Source organism: Myotis yumanensis, unplaced genomic scaffold, assembly GCF_028538775.1.
Source record: "Myotis yumanensis isolate MYYU_CA2020_CCGP unplaced genomic scaffold, mMyoYum1.0.hap1 SCAF_1, whole genome shotgun sequence".
Lineage (NCBI taxonomy): Eukaryota > Metazoa > Chordata > Mammalia > Chiroptera > Vespertilionidae > Myotis > Myotis yumanensis.
In genome coordinates this window covers 238,192,888-238,208,486 of record NW_027223752.1, presented here as the reverse complement: position 1 = coordinate 238,208,486, position 15,599 = coordinate 238,192,888, and the positions used below count along the sequence as shown (strand labels likewise).

Below are 15,599 nucleotides of genomic sequence, written 5' to 3'. Positions count from 1 at the left end.
GCTGAGGACGCACTGGCTGAGGGCGCACTGGCTGAGGGCGCACTGGCTGAGGGACTGGCTGAGGACGCACTGGCTGAGGGCACACTGGCTGAGGGACTGGCTGAGGGACTGGCTGAGGACGCACTGGCTGAGGGCGCACTGGCTGAGGGACTGGCTGAGGGACTGGCTGAGGACGCACTGGCTCAGGACGCACTGGCTGAGGACGCACTGGCTCAGGACGCACTGGCTGAGGGTGCACTGGCTGAGGGACTGGCTGAGGACGCACTGGCTGAGGGCACACTGGCTGAGGGACTGGCTGAGGACGCACTGGCTGAGGACGCACTGGCTGAGGGCGCACTGGCTGAGGGCGCACTGGCTGAGGGACTGGCTGAGGACGCACTGGCTGAGGGCACACTGGCTGAGGGACTGGCTGAGGACGCACTGGCTGAGGACGCACTGGCTGAGGGCGCACTGGCTGAGGATGCACTGGCTGAGGGACTGGCTGAGGGACTGGCTGAGGACGCACTGGCTGAGGACGCACTGGCTGAGGACACACTGGCTGAGGACGCACTGGCTGAGGGACTGGTGAGGATGCACTGGCTGAGGGCGCACTGACTGAGGGACTGGCTGAGGACGCACTGGCTCAGGACGCACTGGCTGAGGGCGCACTGGCTGAGGGACTGGCTGAGGACGCACTGGCTGAGGGCACACTGGCTGAGGACGCACTGGCTGAGGACGCACTGGCTGAGGGCGCACTGGCTGAGGGACTGGCTGAGGGACTGGCTGAGGACGCACTGGCTCAGGACGCACTGGCTGAGGGCGCACTGGCTGAGGGACTGGCTGAGGACGCACTGGCTGAGGGCGCACTGACTGAGGGACTGGCTGAGGACGCACTGGCTGAGGGCGCACTGACTGAGGGACTGGCTGAGGGTGCACTGGCTGAGGGCGCACTGGCTGAGGGCGCACTGGCTGAGGGACTGGCTGAGGGCGCACTGGCTGAGGTGCTGCCTGAGGGACTGGCTGAGGGCGCACTGGCTGAGGGCGCACTGGCTGAGGGCGCACTGGCTGAGGCACTGGCTGAAACCCAGGTGTGGGCAGAGCGGCTCCTCTGAGGCTCCCAGGGAGAATCTGATTCCAGCCTTTCCAGTGCCCAGAGGCGCCCGCATCCCTTGGCTCCTGGCCCCTCCTCCATGGTCAAAGGCTTTGATTTCTCCCTGACTCCGCCCTCGGGATAATCTCCCATCTCAGGATCCTTAACTTCGTCCCACCTGCACGCTGTTGCCACAGGGGTGAGGTGGGCGTGCCGGGGTCTGGGGTCAGGCGGATTTCATTGGGGGCCACTATTCTGTGACCACACAGGGGAGGTGACAACCTGGAAGGAACTGAGGGTCTGGAGCAGACAGAGCCGTGTCTTGATCCAGCTGCACCCGCTGGGTGAGACATGCCTGTGAGGCTGTGGGGTGTGGCTCACAGCCTGGCGAGGAGGTACCCCAAGATTCGGGGTCAGAGGGGGGGACTCACGCTGGGACAAGAGCAGAGGGCGGCTCAGTCCTCCCCTGTCGTCCCTCCCGCGGTCCCATCCCGAGGCCAGCTCCCAGTGTGCACCTTGGCTGGAGTCCCGGGTCGCTGCCCGGCTCAGTTTGCTCATCTGTAAAATGGGCTGAGCGATTGGGGCCTTAGGATCAAGGCCGATGTGATCGGGAAGAGCCTGTGATTCCCGCAGCCGGTGTGAACTTCAGGGCTGCCGGTCCCAGCGCCTGCAGGATGTTCCCCTAAGAGCCGTGGGCACAGCACCGCCCGCTCGGCCTTGGACTGGACAACACGATGGTGCTCATTTCTGCTCTTTTCCTATCAGCGTCTTCAAGCGCCTCCAGTATACCAGCCCCTACGGTGTACCAGCCCCACGGTGTGTGGCTGCCTGGGTGGTCAGAGCCCACAGCCAGGCCTTGCTTGCTCTGTGGTCCAGGGCCTGCCTCAGAGCCGCGCGGGCAGCACAGACTCAGAAAAACTGTCAAATCCAAAAGAGCACACAGCTTCCAGTCCTGGCATGAAGCACCATCCTCCAATTCGGAAGCCCGGGCTCCTTGTGACATGACTAGTTCCGGGGCCGGGCCAGGAAGTGCCCGTCTGTGGTCCCCCAAGCAGGACGTGCTCACAGGATGATGGAGACGTGAGAAGACCCCATGCTCACGGGATGATGGAGACGTGAGGAGACCCTGTGCTCACAGGATGATGGAGACGTGAGAAGAGAGAAGCTGGGCAATTTGAATGAAGAAATAAACGATGGCAACTGTCACAGTCCGGAGAGCACAGTGCAGACCGATGAGCCCCCAGTAAAATGAATGAATGGACCGTGGGGAGGGGGACAGGCGTCCTTAGCATAGAAAGTCAATGAGAAACGTAGAGGAATAAAGCGTGCGATCGCCCCCACTGAGGAGCCGTCACAATAATTCTCATTTCCACCGAACACCAGGCCGGGTGACAAAATTCCGCTGGGTGAGTTTCAAGAGGAGCGAGGCATGGACTTCGTCTCAAGTATCTCCCCCGGGTGACACAGTGACGACAGAGCAGGAGCGATGCCTGGGCGGTGGGGAGTCTGTCACACCCTGAACCCAGGCATCAAAACAATGTCCCCGTAGGAGCCAGGCCGTCACACGCCTCCAGCCGCGCTGCCATGGGACACGGCACTTCCGGGACATCGGCCGCAGGGACCCGGCATCGCGGGGGCGGCCACTGCTGCGCCCACACTGAGGGGCGAGCTCCGGAGTGACCGGCGAGTTCTTAGACCAGCGATCAGCGACGCGGCACCAGGCGCAGCCCGGCCCGGCCAGGCTTTCCCGGCTGCCAGGACGCAGGGTCTGAGCGAGGCCTGAGGCTCATCACGTGGACCCGCTGCCTGGGGCCTGTAGGGCACGTCCGGGTTGAGCCAAAGGGATTGGGGCTCAAAGGAGCCCGTATGGACAGAGAGAGGCCACTGGTCCCTCCCTCTCCAGCCTCAGCTTGTCTCCGGGACCCAGGGGCGGCCCCGGCCTGAGTGCTCCTGGGTCCATGCCCTGCGGACACAGCAGGACTGAGGGGGCACAGGTTTGTAAAAGGCCCGTTAGCAAGTGCAGGGCCGCTGCTCTACAATCCCCCAGCCCCTCCCCCTCCCCGTCGGTGTGGGTGCCACTGATGCGCCCTGAACAGCACACTGGCCTGCACACGACTCAACAGACACCCCCGAGCCCAGCCAGTGTGGCTCAGTGGGTGAGCATCGACCCCTGAACCAGGAGGTCACGGTTGATTCCGGTCAGGGCACAGGCCCGGGTTGCAGGCTGGATCCCCAGTGTGGGGCGTGCAGGAGGCAGCCGGCCCATGAGGATTCTCTCTCATCGCTGATGTTTCTCTCTCTCCCTCGCACACCGCACTCACCGTCTCTGCCCGCAGCCTGGGCCTCCTCGGGTCCTGGTCCCGCCCAGCTGACGGAGCTCCCAGCCTTTCTCTGGACCTTGTCGCCACCGCCGCCGCCCCAGGGCCCGGCCACCGTCTCCGTCGGGGCAGGCTCCTCCGCGGCCGCCTCCCCTGGGTCCTTCATGGCTGACGTGGCCTCAGCACCCAGGGCTGGGCATGCCGGGCTGGCCGCTGTGGAGAGAGGAGGGGAGGTGGTCAGCGACGACCCCTCCAGGGAGACGGGCCGCCGGGACCAGCACGGATGCTGCCGCCAGAGTTGGGGTTCGGAGGAGAGAACCCCCTCCATGCCTGGGAGCCCTGCTCAGCCCTCTCTGGTCGCTGGCAGTCACTTCCTCTCTGACCAGCACAAGCCCCCGGGGCCAGGCTGTGCGTGGTGGCCTGGCCATGCCCCCCTGGCCGCGGGTGGACGTCCTGCAGGCAGGGGTCTCCTAGGCCCAGAGGACACAGCTCAGGGCTGCCCGTAACCTGCTCAGCGCGTGTGTGAGCGGGGCCACGGGGACAGAGGGCACTGTCCTTGTGGCTCACATGGCCCCACGCTCGGGGTGAGCCCACCACACCTCCGGCCGCAGGGCTGAAGCGGGGACCCTGCGACAGCCATTCCCGGGTCACACGGGCCTCGGAGCTAGGGCTTCCACGCGGCCCTGGCGCTGCCGTTACAACCACAAGCCCGATCCAGCTCCGTGGGCTGTTGTCTCCCACGGGAAGAGGCCCGGACGGCAGGGTCCCAAGATCGAGTCCCGTTCACGGGAAACGGGCTGGGTCCTGGCAGCCGTGGGCGGGAAGGAAGCAGGGCCGTGGCCGTGGCCGTGGCCGAGAGGCTTTGTCTCCCACCCGGGGCTCCCTCAGCCCCAGAGCCAGTCCTCCTGCCCCCACTCCCCGTCGGAGATGAGAGCCCTCACGGCTGCACACCATGGCCTGGGCTTGGGGTTGGTCACCAACCGAGGGCACAGGAGACCGCGTCCTCTCTCGGGTGGGCAGGGAGGCAGGGGCGACAGGGACAGCACAGCGGGCGGCTGAGGGGTGCAGCCTGGGCCAGACCCTGGACCAGCCCAGCCCCTCGGCCCTCGGCACTGGGACAGGGGAGCTGGGGCCCCAGCCAGGATCCATCTGCTCCTGAGGCGTCTCATAGAGCAGGGTCCTGTGTGGGGGGCCTAGTCCTGCCGCCTCCCCACCAGGTCCCTGTCCTCCCCTCTGCCACCTTCAGGAGCCACGTGCGATGCCCCTGAGACGGAGCAGGGCCTGCAGCCGGGCACCCAGCACAATGGACCAGGTCTGGGGCCTGTGCTCGTCCTGCTGGTCTTCCAGGTCCCGTCTGTGTGTCCACCACAGGCACACGGGCTGGGGACGGGCTGGGGCTAGGGACGGGGCCTGGGGACAGGGCCGGGGCCGGGACAGGGACGGCTCTGCACAGGGACCCTCCCACCTGCTCGGTGAAGGGCCTGGCCAGTGGTGGGGCTGCAGTGACAGCTGTGAGCACAGAGTTCCCAGTGACAGTCCAGTGTGAGGAAGTGGGAGCCATCTCCACGGAAGTGCTCCCCTCCCCCTTCCCCTCCCCCTTCCTGAAATGGCCTCCCTCGGCCTGGGGCGCCTTCTCGGCTGCAGAAGCAGCTGCCGGACTCCTGGGGCAGCTGGCGGTCACCCCTGGGCCGCCCCGTGGAGGGTCTCCCTCCTCCGGCCTTGATCCTCTGAGCTCAGCGTATGGTGGGACAACCCAGGAGCGCCTGCAGCCGGGCCAGCCCGACCCGAGTGGGGTGGGTTTGACCCGCGCGGGGTGGGAACCCGGGTGGGGTGGGTTCGGCACCAGACGCAGAGCCTGGGGCCGGCGGGCTGGGCCTAGTTCACTCACCGGAGAATGAGAATGAAAACATCACCTCGCAAGGAGGCTGGAGGGTTAGGTGAACGGTGCTCTGGGTTACAGGTGGCATTTAATAAACAGGGCGCAGGGGGAGGAGACGGCACAACCCAGCCTTGAAGGGTTGGGGGGGTCTGGCCGGAGCTGACGCTGGGCTCGTGCTGGACCAATACCTGCAGCCTCGCCCCTCCACCAGGAGCACCTCTCCCGAGCTGTACTGGGGTGGACGGCGTCCCCCAAAGCCGTGTCCCCAGGACCTCAGTAGATGCCCCTGTCTAGACACAGGGTCTCTGCGGTGAAGTTAAGGCTTGGCCCCATTGGGGCAGGCTGGGCCTGAACGCAGGGACTGACGTCACAGGACAGGAGGAACACCAGACACAGGGAGGCCACGTGACCACAGGGGACGGCTGCAGCGGGGCCCCCGGCCCAGGGCCACCTGAGCCCCCAGCGGCTGGAGCCGGAAGGAAGGCGCCTCCCCGGAGCTGCTGACACTGATTCAGGCCCTGGCCTCCCGCCAGTGACAGTCCGTCTCTGCTGTGAGCCCACGTGTGGGACTGGGTCACGCCTGCCCCGGGATGCTCGCCACCCCCCCAGACCCTGTGCCTCACTTTGTGCGTGGGGAAGCGGGGTCACCCTCACCTAGCGAGCAGAGTCAAGGGACTCGTCACATCAGACACGGGCACGACCCCGACACGGGACGCGTCACCCTGACCCACAGTGGTGTGACGATCACCACAGCCACCACCATCCAACCCTCAGGGCAGTGGGGATGGGTGTCCTGCGCCCATTTCGCAGATGGTTGGCCTGAGGCTCAGCCAGGCTTGAAAAGTGAGATTTGAATCCAGGTGGGTCTGAGTCCAGCCCTCCAGCACCTGTTCGAACTTGAATGCACCCACCTCGACCCCACCTGCCTCCAACCTGGGGTTTAGCTCAGCTCCTCGGACAGGGTGCTGGGAGGCACCTCGCTCACGGCCGGCCCATGTGCGGGCACCCCGGCTCCAGCGCCAGCCGCACCACTAACTCCCGACCACGCTCTACCAGCCGTCGCTTCTACGAGCCTCGCCAAGGGGGCAGGGTCCCTGGAGGCCGGCGCAGGGTCTCAGAGGCGTCCACGGACCACGTGCCCCGGGCAGGACTGGGTGCCGGAGGCCTGGCCTATGCCCTTCCCTCCAGCTCTGTGGGTGGTGCCCCTCGCCAAGGAACTCGTCCTATTTTAATGCCGGAAAGGAGGCCCAGGGGGTGACCTCAGAGTGGCCGGTCACGGCGGCACTGCCACCCTGGGCTGGGCACTTCTGTGGCCAACCTGGCGGGAGGCCCCACTTGAGACCTGTAGCCCTGGCCCCCTCACCACCGGCTCCGGGCGCGCTCGCTGAGCCCTCGAGGGGGCGAGGTCAGCAGAGGCCACGGAGCCCGGTGCTTTAGGTGCTTTATCAAACCCGCCGTCGTCACGGCGCCATCACGGCTGGTCACCCCGGCAACACTCCTGACAGCCCCACGGCCCTCGGGCCCCCCAGACTCCTGTCTGCTCCCCTAACCCCTAAATCTCAGCAAAGTCTCCCAGAAAGTGGAGGACGGGCTATTCTTAGATCCACCGGTGGGCGCCGCCTACCCGGCCCGTCCACGCCCGTCACCTCTGCGTCCCTGTCGCCAGCACCCACTTACCTGCGCCCACTCCCCAGGCAGCCCAGGACGCAGACACCAGGTCGCTACTCGGCTCCTCCCCGGCTGGCCGGCCTAGGCAGTCTCCCAGCGGCAGCCGGGCCGCCCTCCGCCCTCCCTCCGCGGCCACCGCCCCCTGCTTCCTGCCCCACTTCCTCCCTGCGCCTGGGCCTGGCGAGAGGCCGGCTGCGGAGACAGCCAGTTGATCATTAGCTCCTTCCTGGGCCGGCTCCAGGCCTCCGCCTGACTGCGGCCCAGCCCCCAGGTGCCGGGGGAGGCCCAGGACGCCGCTCCCGCCTCACTCCTGGGATTGGGGAAGTCCACCAGCTGCCAGGCCTCCCTGCCAACCCCGGCCCTGCTCTGTTCCTCTTCCACTTTCTGCACACCCACATGCACACACAGGCCCCCCGCTCACACGTGCAAGGACACAGGTCCCCACTGGGCCCGCTGGGTCAGCCACCGCTCTCCCTCCCTCCTCTCTGGCTGGGTCTGGCCCCACCTGGCCTGAGAACAGGGACTACGGCCTGACTGCTAGGGAGATGGGGCTGGGTCTCCTGTTGGCTCCAACAGGAAGTGGGAACTGATCCGGGTCCCCCGCAGCCCCGCCCTCCTGTCTACCCTCACAGCCCTGGGACTCGAGAATGAGTGGGTGACCTTCACGCGTGGCCTGGCGACACCGGGAAGCATTGCTAAGCTAAGTGGTAACGCGCCTGTTTTACAGACAGGAAAACTGAGGCTCAGCGAGGCCATGAGACAAGCCCAAGACCCCAGGCACCTGGAAGATGAGCTGGAACGGTGTCTGACAGACACCGAAGCCCGAAGGCCGGGGTTCTAACCGCGGCAGTGCTGCCGCTGTGGCTCGGGCTCCCTGTCACGGGAGCGGCTGCAGAGGGCAGAGTGTTAGCAGCATCCTGGCCTCTGCCCACGAGACGCCACCCCAGCTGTGACAGCCAAGCATCTCAGATGTTTGTCTCCAGGGGCAACGTCGCTTGCACTGAGGACCGTGGCTCTAGGCGAATCTCCTTTGGGGTGAGGCCAAACCCCCGGCCCATGCTCCCGTCCCCTCCCCCGCCACCTGTCCCTTCTCTGATCAGCTCCAGGCATCACTCACAGCCACCCCGCAGTCCTCCAGCCCATGGGCCTCAGGGAGGCCTGAGCAGGTGCCGGTGCCCATCCGGAGCCCCTCCAGGCCACGGCCTCGCCACCCCTCCTTCACCGACACCCCAACTCCATACCTACCTCCCCCATTGGCTCCCGCACCCCAGCCCCTGCCCAGCTCCCCACAGCCCCTGCCAAGCCCCCGCACAGGGCCCGCTGCCCGTCTACAGGACATACCTGCCCCTTCTCGTACCAGGCGCTTCTCCCAGGGCCGTTCTCCTGGGCGAGACTGCTGTCCCCACCCCAAGGCAGGTGTCCACATCCCCCTGCAGGGGCACCCGGACCTGTGGATGGATGCCCACAGACAGGCCAGCATCAGCCCCTGCCAGGCCCCTCCCTCCCCGCTGCATGGGGCCTTTCAGCTCCCCTTCCTCCTTCTCCGCGGGGATCAGGCCGGCGCCCTCACCCGCAGCACCAACCGCAGCGGCACCTGGCTGCGTGCACGGGCCCTGCGGGTCGCACGGCTGGGCGGCTGGGCGTTTGCTGGCTCACAGAGGGCCCCGGGGTGGGGCTGTCCTGACACCGCTCCGCTGTCAGGAGGGCTCACTTGCCGCGGGAATCCCCCGCAGGCCAAGCAGCGCCCCGCAGCCGGACTGCCGGTCCCTGTAACACGCCAGTGTCCCGCCGCCCCAAGGCCAGGGGACGGGGTTCCTGGGCACGTGGGGAAGGAGACGAGTCTGGACGGTCAGTCCCCTGGCCCGCACGCCCACCCAGGACACAGGGCGGCCTGCCCAGCTGCCCGGGGAGGCCCGGGGCTTCGGGAGAAGCACCGAGGCCGCCCCCTTGAGGCCTGCCGTGGCCCCGCCCCCGTCCCTGCCCCCGTCTGTGAGGGACGAGTTTTGCAGGCTGCTCAGACACCCACACTGTGCGGCGCATGGGGCATGGGAGGCTTGGCCTCTGCGCCCTTGTTTTGCTGGAAACTGTGGAAAGAGGCCCCGGCCGCTCCACATCCATAAAAGGGTCCGGCGGTTTCCTCTCTGGCCTTTGTCCCCACTGCGCCGGCCCGGGACCCGCATCCTGTTTGTCTCTGCAGCTGTGCCCTTGGCCCACGGCCAGAGGGGGTTTTCCAAGAGCCTCCCCCACTGTGCTCAGTGCTCCTTGATTCTGCAAGGTGCACCCCAACTCTGCACAGCACCGACTCCACAGGACGCACCCCAACTCTGCACAGCGCACTGACTCCACAGGACGCACCCCAACTCTGCACAGCGCACCGACTCCACAGGACGCACCCCAACTATACACAGCACACTGACTCCACAGGATGCACCCCAACTCTGCACAGCACAGTGCACTGACTGCAGAGGATGCACCCCAACTCCACACAGTGCACTGACTGCACAGGATGCACCCCAACTCCACACAGTGCACTGACTCCACAGGATGCACCCCAACTCCACACAGTGCACTGACTCCACAGGATGCACCCCAACTCCACACAGTGCACTGACTCCACAGGATGCACCCCAACTCCACACAGTGCACTGACTCCACAGGATGCACCCCAACTCCACACAGTGCACTGACTCCACAGGACGCACCCCAACTCTGCACAGCGCACTGACTGCACAGGATGCACCCCAACTCTGCACAGCACACTGACTCCACAGGATGCACCCCAACTCTGCACTGCACACCCCAACAGACTTCCAGAGGAAAAAGGAGCCTCCTAGGTCAGAGGGCTCTCCAAACAGGAGTCCCCACTGGAGGCCAAGCCCGGGCAGACCCCAGCCCAGCCCGCCTCTGAGGGCCCCTGGGTGGGCCTGTCCCTCCCTGGGCCTCAGTGTTCCCCTGCCAGGGGAGGGGCCGGGCCTGGGGAGCCCTCAGTGCCATGGAGCTCACAGCTCGGCTGCTGACCTGGAGGTGCTGTGGGGACGGGGAGGGAGGGCCCGCCAGCAGCACAGCACCCAGCCCAGTCTTCACGTGCCAACCGGCTCCAGGCACGCGGTTTGCTAAGCCTCACAGCCCCTTCCAGCAACAGCAGGCAGCCCGTGCCAAGGATGTGCACTAGGGCCGCAGGCCGGGGAGATTGGTGTGGGGGGGGGGAGGTGCAGTCGCCCCAACCTCCACCCCCGGCTCAGTCTCTCTCCAGCAGCCCCAGCCACACAGCCCAGCAGGAAGGGGTCAGCACACAGGCGCTCTCTCCCCCTGGAATTGGGGTGCCTGAGGTTCCAGGGCACAGGAGTGTCTAAGCGGGCGTGGGCGGGGTGGGCACCACGGGCATGAATGACCAGCAGCTCAGACCATCGCGGCTTGAAGTGGCTCAGCACCATGACGCGGGTTCTGGCCGTGACCCGGAGCCAGGTAGTCTGTTACCTGTGCTACTGCCAACTGGCACTCAGCATGCAGAGCTGAGGGCCCGAGGCAGGTAACTGGGCAGCGGGTCCTTCAGGTGGGGAAACTGAGGCTCAGAGAGAGAGCCTCTCACCTCGGTCGCGTGGCTGTCACACTGCAGATGGCTCTGAGCCGCAGCCCCAGCCCAGGTCCTGCCGGGACCGTGCCCACGCCCCAAGCCCCGCAGCACCCAGTCCATCCTGGTCTCTGGCCCGACGTGTGCAAAAGCAGATGTGACCGGCCTCGTGCAGTTTCCGAGAAAGACACAGGGACAGAGACACCATCTTCCCCGGCGGCACCTTCCCGGCCCACCCAGCTCTAGGGCGCTGGGGGCAGAACCCGGACTGGTGAGGCCTGTCCGTCGGTTCCTCCGCAGCCGCCTGAGCAGGAGGCATCGGGGAGACGGAGACGCCGGCCTGGAGCCTGGCGCCGCTGCCCAGGCCACGTGGGAAGGGCTAGGACGGCCCCACCCAGCAAGGCTCCACGTGCTTGTCCTTCTGGCCTCAGTGGCTAAAACCCTCCCCAGCAAAGATGAGCAGGGCTAGGCCCCGTGACTGCAGAAACTGCTCTTTGCAAAACAAGGCTATCAGACCAAACAGGCTGTCCAGCTGCCTGGTGGCCTGGCCGGGCCGGGTCGCAGGCCGGCAGGAAGCGGTCAGCAGTTTCTCCCGCCTGGGCCGGGACCCGGGGTGCCCCTCCACCCCCCTCCCAATCAGCCCCTGTCACGCTCTGTGGGCAGGTGTGGCCCTTGAGGTGGGACATTGCTGACTGGGCGGCCGGGCCAGCTGGCCAGGTGCCCAGGCCTGTGTGTTAGGGACCCTTCATCCAGGTAGTCAGGGTGCGAGGGGCTGCCACAGACAGCTTCCAGGGGGGGTGCTCCAACCCACACCCCGAGTAATGGCAGGAGTTGGCCAGAATGGTATTCAGCTGTGTTGGCACCCACGCAGGCCCAGGCCCAGGCCGGACGTCCCCCTTGTCCCTGCAGGGCAGGCCCGAGGCCCTGGGTGACCGGAGGGGCTGCACAGGAGACAGAGTGGGGACAGGACCTGTGCTGCACAGCTTTCTGAGACGTCAGCCCAGGGACACCCCCACCCCATCGGCCCTCACTCCCCAGAACCCCGACATTCCTGACTCAGGGTGTGGGACCCCCGCCCCGCTGGAATTTGGACATTCTCTGGGGCCAGTCCCCAGGGTGGATTTTGAACTTGGCTTACGCAAATATTAACCAGCCTTAGGCCTCTGGGAGGGGAGTCCTCCTGCCGGACCGTTTCCCTGGAAACCAGGTCAGTCCCTGCACCCCTCCAACCTCCCTCCCACCCCTCCTGCCTCACCTCACACCCCTCCTGCCTCACCTCCCACCCCTCCTGCCTCACCTCTCAGAGGCGGGGACTTCTGGAGCCACACACACACTGTACACACTGACAACTGAGGGTCATCCCAGCCCTGAGGGCTGAGCCAGCGTGCATCCTACCTGCCTCCGCGCCCCCCCCCCCCCCCCCCCCCGTTCCTGATCCTTCTCTCCCCACTGTCACACCCAAGCCCCCACCCAGCGCTGCTCCTTGCAGGCCAGGGCCGGCCCCAGGACGTGGGTGGGTCAGGCCTCTGTCCCCAGGCTCCCGCCTCGGGGCGGACGGAGCGGCGCTGGCAGGTTCTGTGTGCCATGCACTTTAGTGGGATTTGCTGGTGTTTTTCTCAGTCCTTTTCCTTTTAATTTTTAACCAACCAGATTGCGGCTGGTTTTAGTTCTGAGCCAGGCTGGACCCGGCCCCCAGAGCAGCTGTTTTTAGTTAAACTGCACTTGAAGGTTGGCCCCCAGGCCACGCCAGGAACACGCACAAGTCCACGGAAAAGCATGAGCCGGCAGGCGGGCCTCTGCCACTGCCTTACATACATGACACGATGTGCATGTCTCCCCGGCCGGAGGCACGGAGCCACCCACGACCCTCAGGTGCCCAGCCTGGCAGCACTGGCACCTGGCAGGCTGCCTTTGGTGGCTCTGGAGGAGCAATGGCCAGCCGACCCGAGGGCAGCTTGCCAACCAGTGGCCAGACAACCACACGGGGCCACCCTGTGACCAGCAGCCCCACTTCCAGGAAGTCGTTCCACAGACGCCTGGCCACTCCCAGATGCAGGGCGAGGCGGGTGTGAACAGTTCCCACAACAGCAACACCTTGGAGACAACCAGGTGTCAAATAACTCACACCGGCCGCCCGGCCCGCCCAGCCGCCCAGCCAGCAGCTGCCACAGAACCAGAGGCTCTGGGCTGACAAGGAAAGAGCGAGACTTGCTCAGCGGGTGGAAGGCACTGCAGAGCGAGCGTGTGGGGCCCCTCCTGCTCTCGGGGAGCCCGAGCTTGCTCACCCCTGTGCTGGCCTCCGGGAGGAGAGGCAGGAAGGGGCCGAGTGGGGCAGAGGGTGTGCGTAGGGTGGGAGCTCTTCTGTGTGACGCTGTGATGGTGGGTACCCGACGTTCTACACTTGTCAAAAGGACACTGAAGGTGCCCGGCCGGTGTGGCTCAGTGGTTGAGCATCGACCCATGAACCAGGAGGTCACGGTTCGATTCCCAGTCGGGGCACAAGTCCAGGTTGTGGGCTCCATCCCCAGTAGCGGGCGTGCAGGAGGCAGCCAATCAGTGATTCTCACCACTGATATTTCTCTCTCTCTCCCTCTCCCTTCCTCTCTGAAATCAATAAAAACCTTATTTAAAAAAGACGCTAACGTCTACAGCATAAACCACAAACCTTAATGTATGTGAATGGAAAGACGCGTGGAGGACAGGGCATCCCAGGATGGGAGCAGAGGGGCCGCACAGTGACGGCCTGGCAAGCATGGAGCGGCCTCGCCGGGGGGCAGCGGAGGGAGGCCACCAGCTCCGGCCACGGGTGGGTCCGGGAGACGAGAGACGCGTGGAACGCACGGAGGCCTGGCTCTGGCTGGCCACGCGGCTCCCCCGGGGCCTGGTTACTAATTCCTTACTTCTGTGCCGGATGGAACAGCTGGGCTGAACCAGGAAGGATTAGCGGAGGTATCGCTATGGGAGGGGGTGGCACAGAAAATCAAGGAGAGAGGCCGCAGCGCCCCCTGTGGCGACGGGTGGGAGTTGGAGACAGTGGGGTGTGAACTCACAGCTCACCATAGACACATGGTATGCACATGGGTCAGGACACGTATGTACTACCTTACAGATAGTGTGTACACACAGGTAAGCACACTTTGCACTTAACAGGTACATGTGCATGCCCAGGTCAGCATCCACGCTCAGACCTCGGGCTGTCAGCTGAGGTCCCAGAGGCAAAGCCACCCAGGGCGCCCCAAGTGCCCCCTGCCCCTGAGCGAAGGGAACTTGGTCCCTAAGCCCAGCTCCAGAATCAGGACTCGGACCAGGCCAGAGAGTGCAGAGCGGAGCCCGGCCCGCAGCGTCGGGGAAGGGAGGGAGGGAGTGGACGAATGAAGGAAGAGGGGGTCCATGAAATCCGCAGGGTGGGGTGGCGCACGGGGACAGAGGAGCCGGGACAGAGCTCCCGAGGGCCGAGGCTGGAAACACTTGAGCCACAAAGTTAATTCGATCAGGTTATAACCCCGAGGAGAAATAAGCAGCCGCGAGTCTATCTGACATAAATAAACCACTGGGCAAAGGGGCCCTGAAAACGACCGATTCCCACAGCCCCCGAGGGACAGGGAGGGGCCACCCGGCTCCCTGGGCACGTGGGAAACTGAGGCTCCGAGGTGCAGCCTCGCCTGGGGCCCCGGAGCTGCCCCCTACCTGGCCAGCCTGAGCCAAGTCCACAGTCAGGGCCCCAGGACCAGGGGGGCGGAGCCTCTTCCTCACACCCCCAACCTCCTCCTCACCTTCCTCTCCCTGCTCAACACTCACTGTCAGCCTCCCCCAGGGAAGCAGGGGCGGTGCCCAGGGCGGCAGGGACTTTGGCTCCTGGGGGATGTGATGGGGGCTGGGGAAGAGGGGAGCAGAGACCCCTCCGTGCAGGCCCCCAGGGAGCAGGGAGGGAAAGCCAGGTCCCGCCTGGGCTGAGCACAAGTGGACGGGCTGGCCCCGCACACGCCCCTCCTGAGGACGGAAACGAGGCTCAGCTGCAGCAACATCAGAACCCCAGGGGCCACCGTCTGTGGCCTCACCTGGTCCCCCGACCCCGGGAGGCGCCTCCACCCCTTACAGCTGCTCCTTTGACAAAGTCCAGCTCTGCCCGCCGGGCTCCCAGCCCCTTTCCCAGAAGTAGGGCCACCTACACCCTGCAGCTCCCGGCCAGGCCAGTTTGGGGCGCACACCACCCGTTTCCACAGGTGACCCAGCTTGGGGCACGGGCCTAGTCAGGGGGAGGCCTCCTCCTGGGGGGACCGGGCCCAGGGACCCAGAACTTACCTGCCAGGGGCAGACGCTGCCAAGGAAGAAGGCTCCCAGGCCCCTCAGGACGGCCAGGCCCCGGCCACACAGCGCCGACCAGGGGCAAAGGCGCACTTTTTCAGGGAGCCCGGCCCTGCAGCTCCAATCGGAGGCCTGAGCCATTGGCCTGGTCATTGGCTGTGCCCTGGGCCCCCCGCCCCCCAGGGAGGGGCCAGTCTCCCAATGACCTTTCTCCTGCTTATCGCCCTGGGAAGTGTCAGCATTCCTGGTCCACAGGCATTCCCGAGGAGCAGGCATTCCCGAGCAGGGCGGGGAGAAGCCGGCAGGCTGGCGGGCTGGGCACCTCGGCTGGGCTCCCAGGCCCACCTGATGTGCTGGGGAGGGGGCCACCTGGGAACAGGTGCCATACCTTGGTCGGGGGCCTCAGACGGGAGGGAGGCTGGGCCCTTGGACAGCGGCTGGGACCTCCCTCCAGCTGGGTTGAGAGCCTGCAGCTGGGGTGGGGGTAGCTGGCTGGGGCGCAGCCAACATTTATTGGGCACCTACTGGGTGCCGGAGCCACTGTGAGGCCCGCAGTGGGTCTGCAAAGGCGGCCAGTCTCTGTGTGGTGTCCAGAGACACTGGCTCCCAAACCTGCTCACCACGAGTCACCTGGGTGTCCTTAAAGGTACAGGACCCGAAATCTGGACTTTTAACAAGTTCCCAAGCGTCATTGTGTTACTGCTACTGCGCTGGGGGCTGGCCCTGCCCCAGCGCAGGCTGGGACCTTCCCCACGTCCTCCAGGTCCCTGACTCATGAAGGAAACATGT

At 65.8% G+C, this 15,599-nt stretch overlaps 1 protein-coding gene across 3 annotated transcripts in view; it reads right to left on the bottom strand.

Annotated features, from left to right (window-relative positions):
* Positions 1 to 14,865, bottom strand: part of SH3TC1 (SH3 domain and tetratricopeptide repeats 1) — a 37,548-nt gene extending 22,683 nt beyond the window's left edge. The window contains exons 1-2 of one of the 3 annotated variants that reach the window (XM_070399878.1): positions 14,808 to 14,865; positions 3,391 to 3,600 (exon numbers count right to left, since the gene is read on the bottom strand). In XM_070399878.1, coding sequence (XP_070255979.1) covers positions 3,391 to 3,553 — 163 coding nt within the window. In that variant the 5' untranslated portion in view covers positions 3,554 to 3,600; positions 14,808 to 14,865. Of the gene's footprint in view, positions 1 to 3,390; positions 3,601 to 6,943; positions 7,050 to 8,275; positions 8,300 to 14,807 lie in introns of those variants that run through there. The other 2 variants (XM_070399885.1, XM_070399870.1) reach the window with 2 other exon arrangements.
* Positions 14,866 to 15,599: the final 734 nt, after the last annotated feature.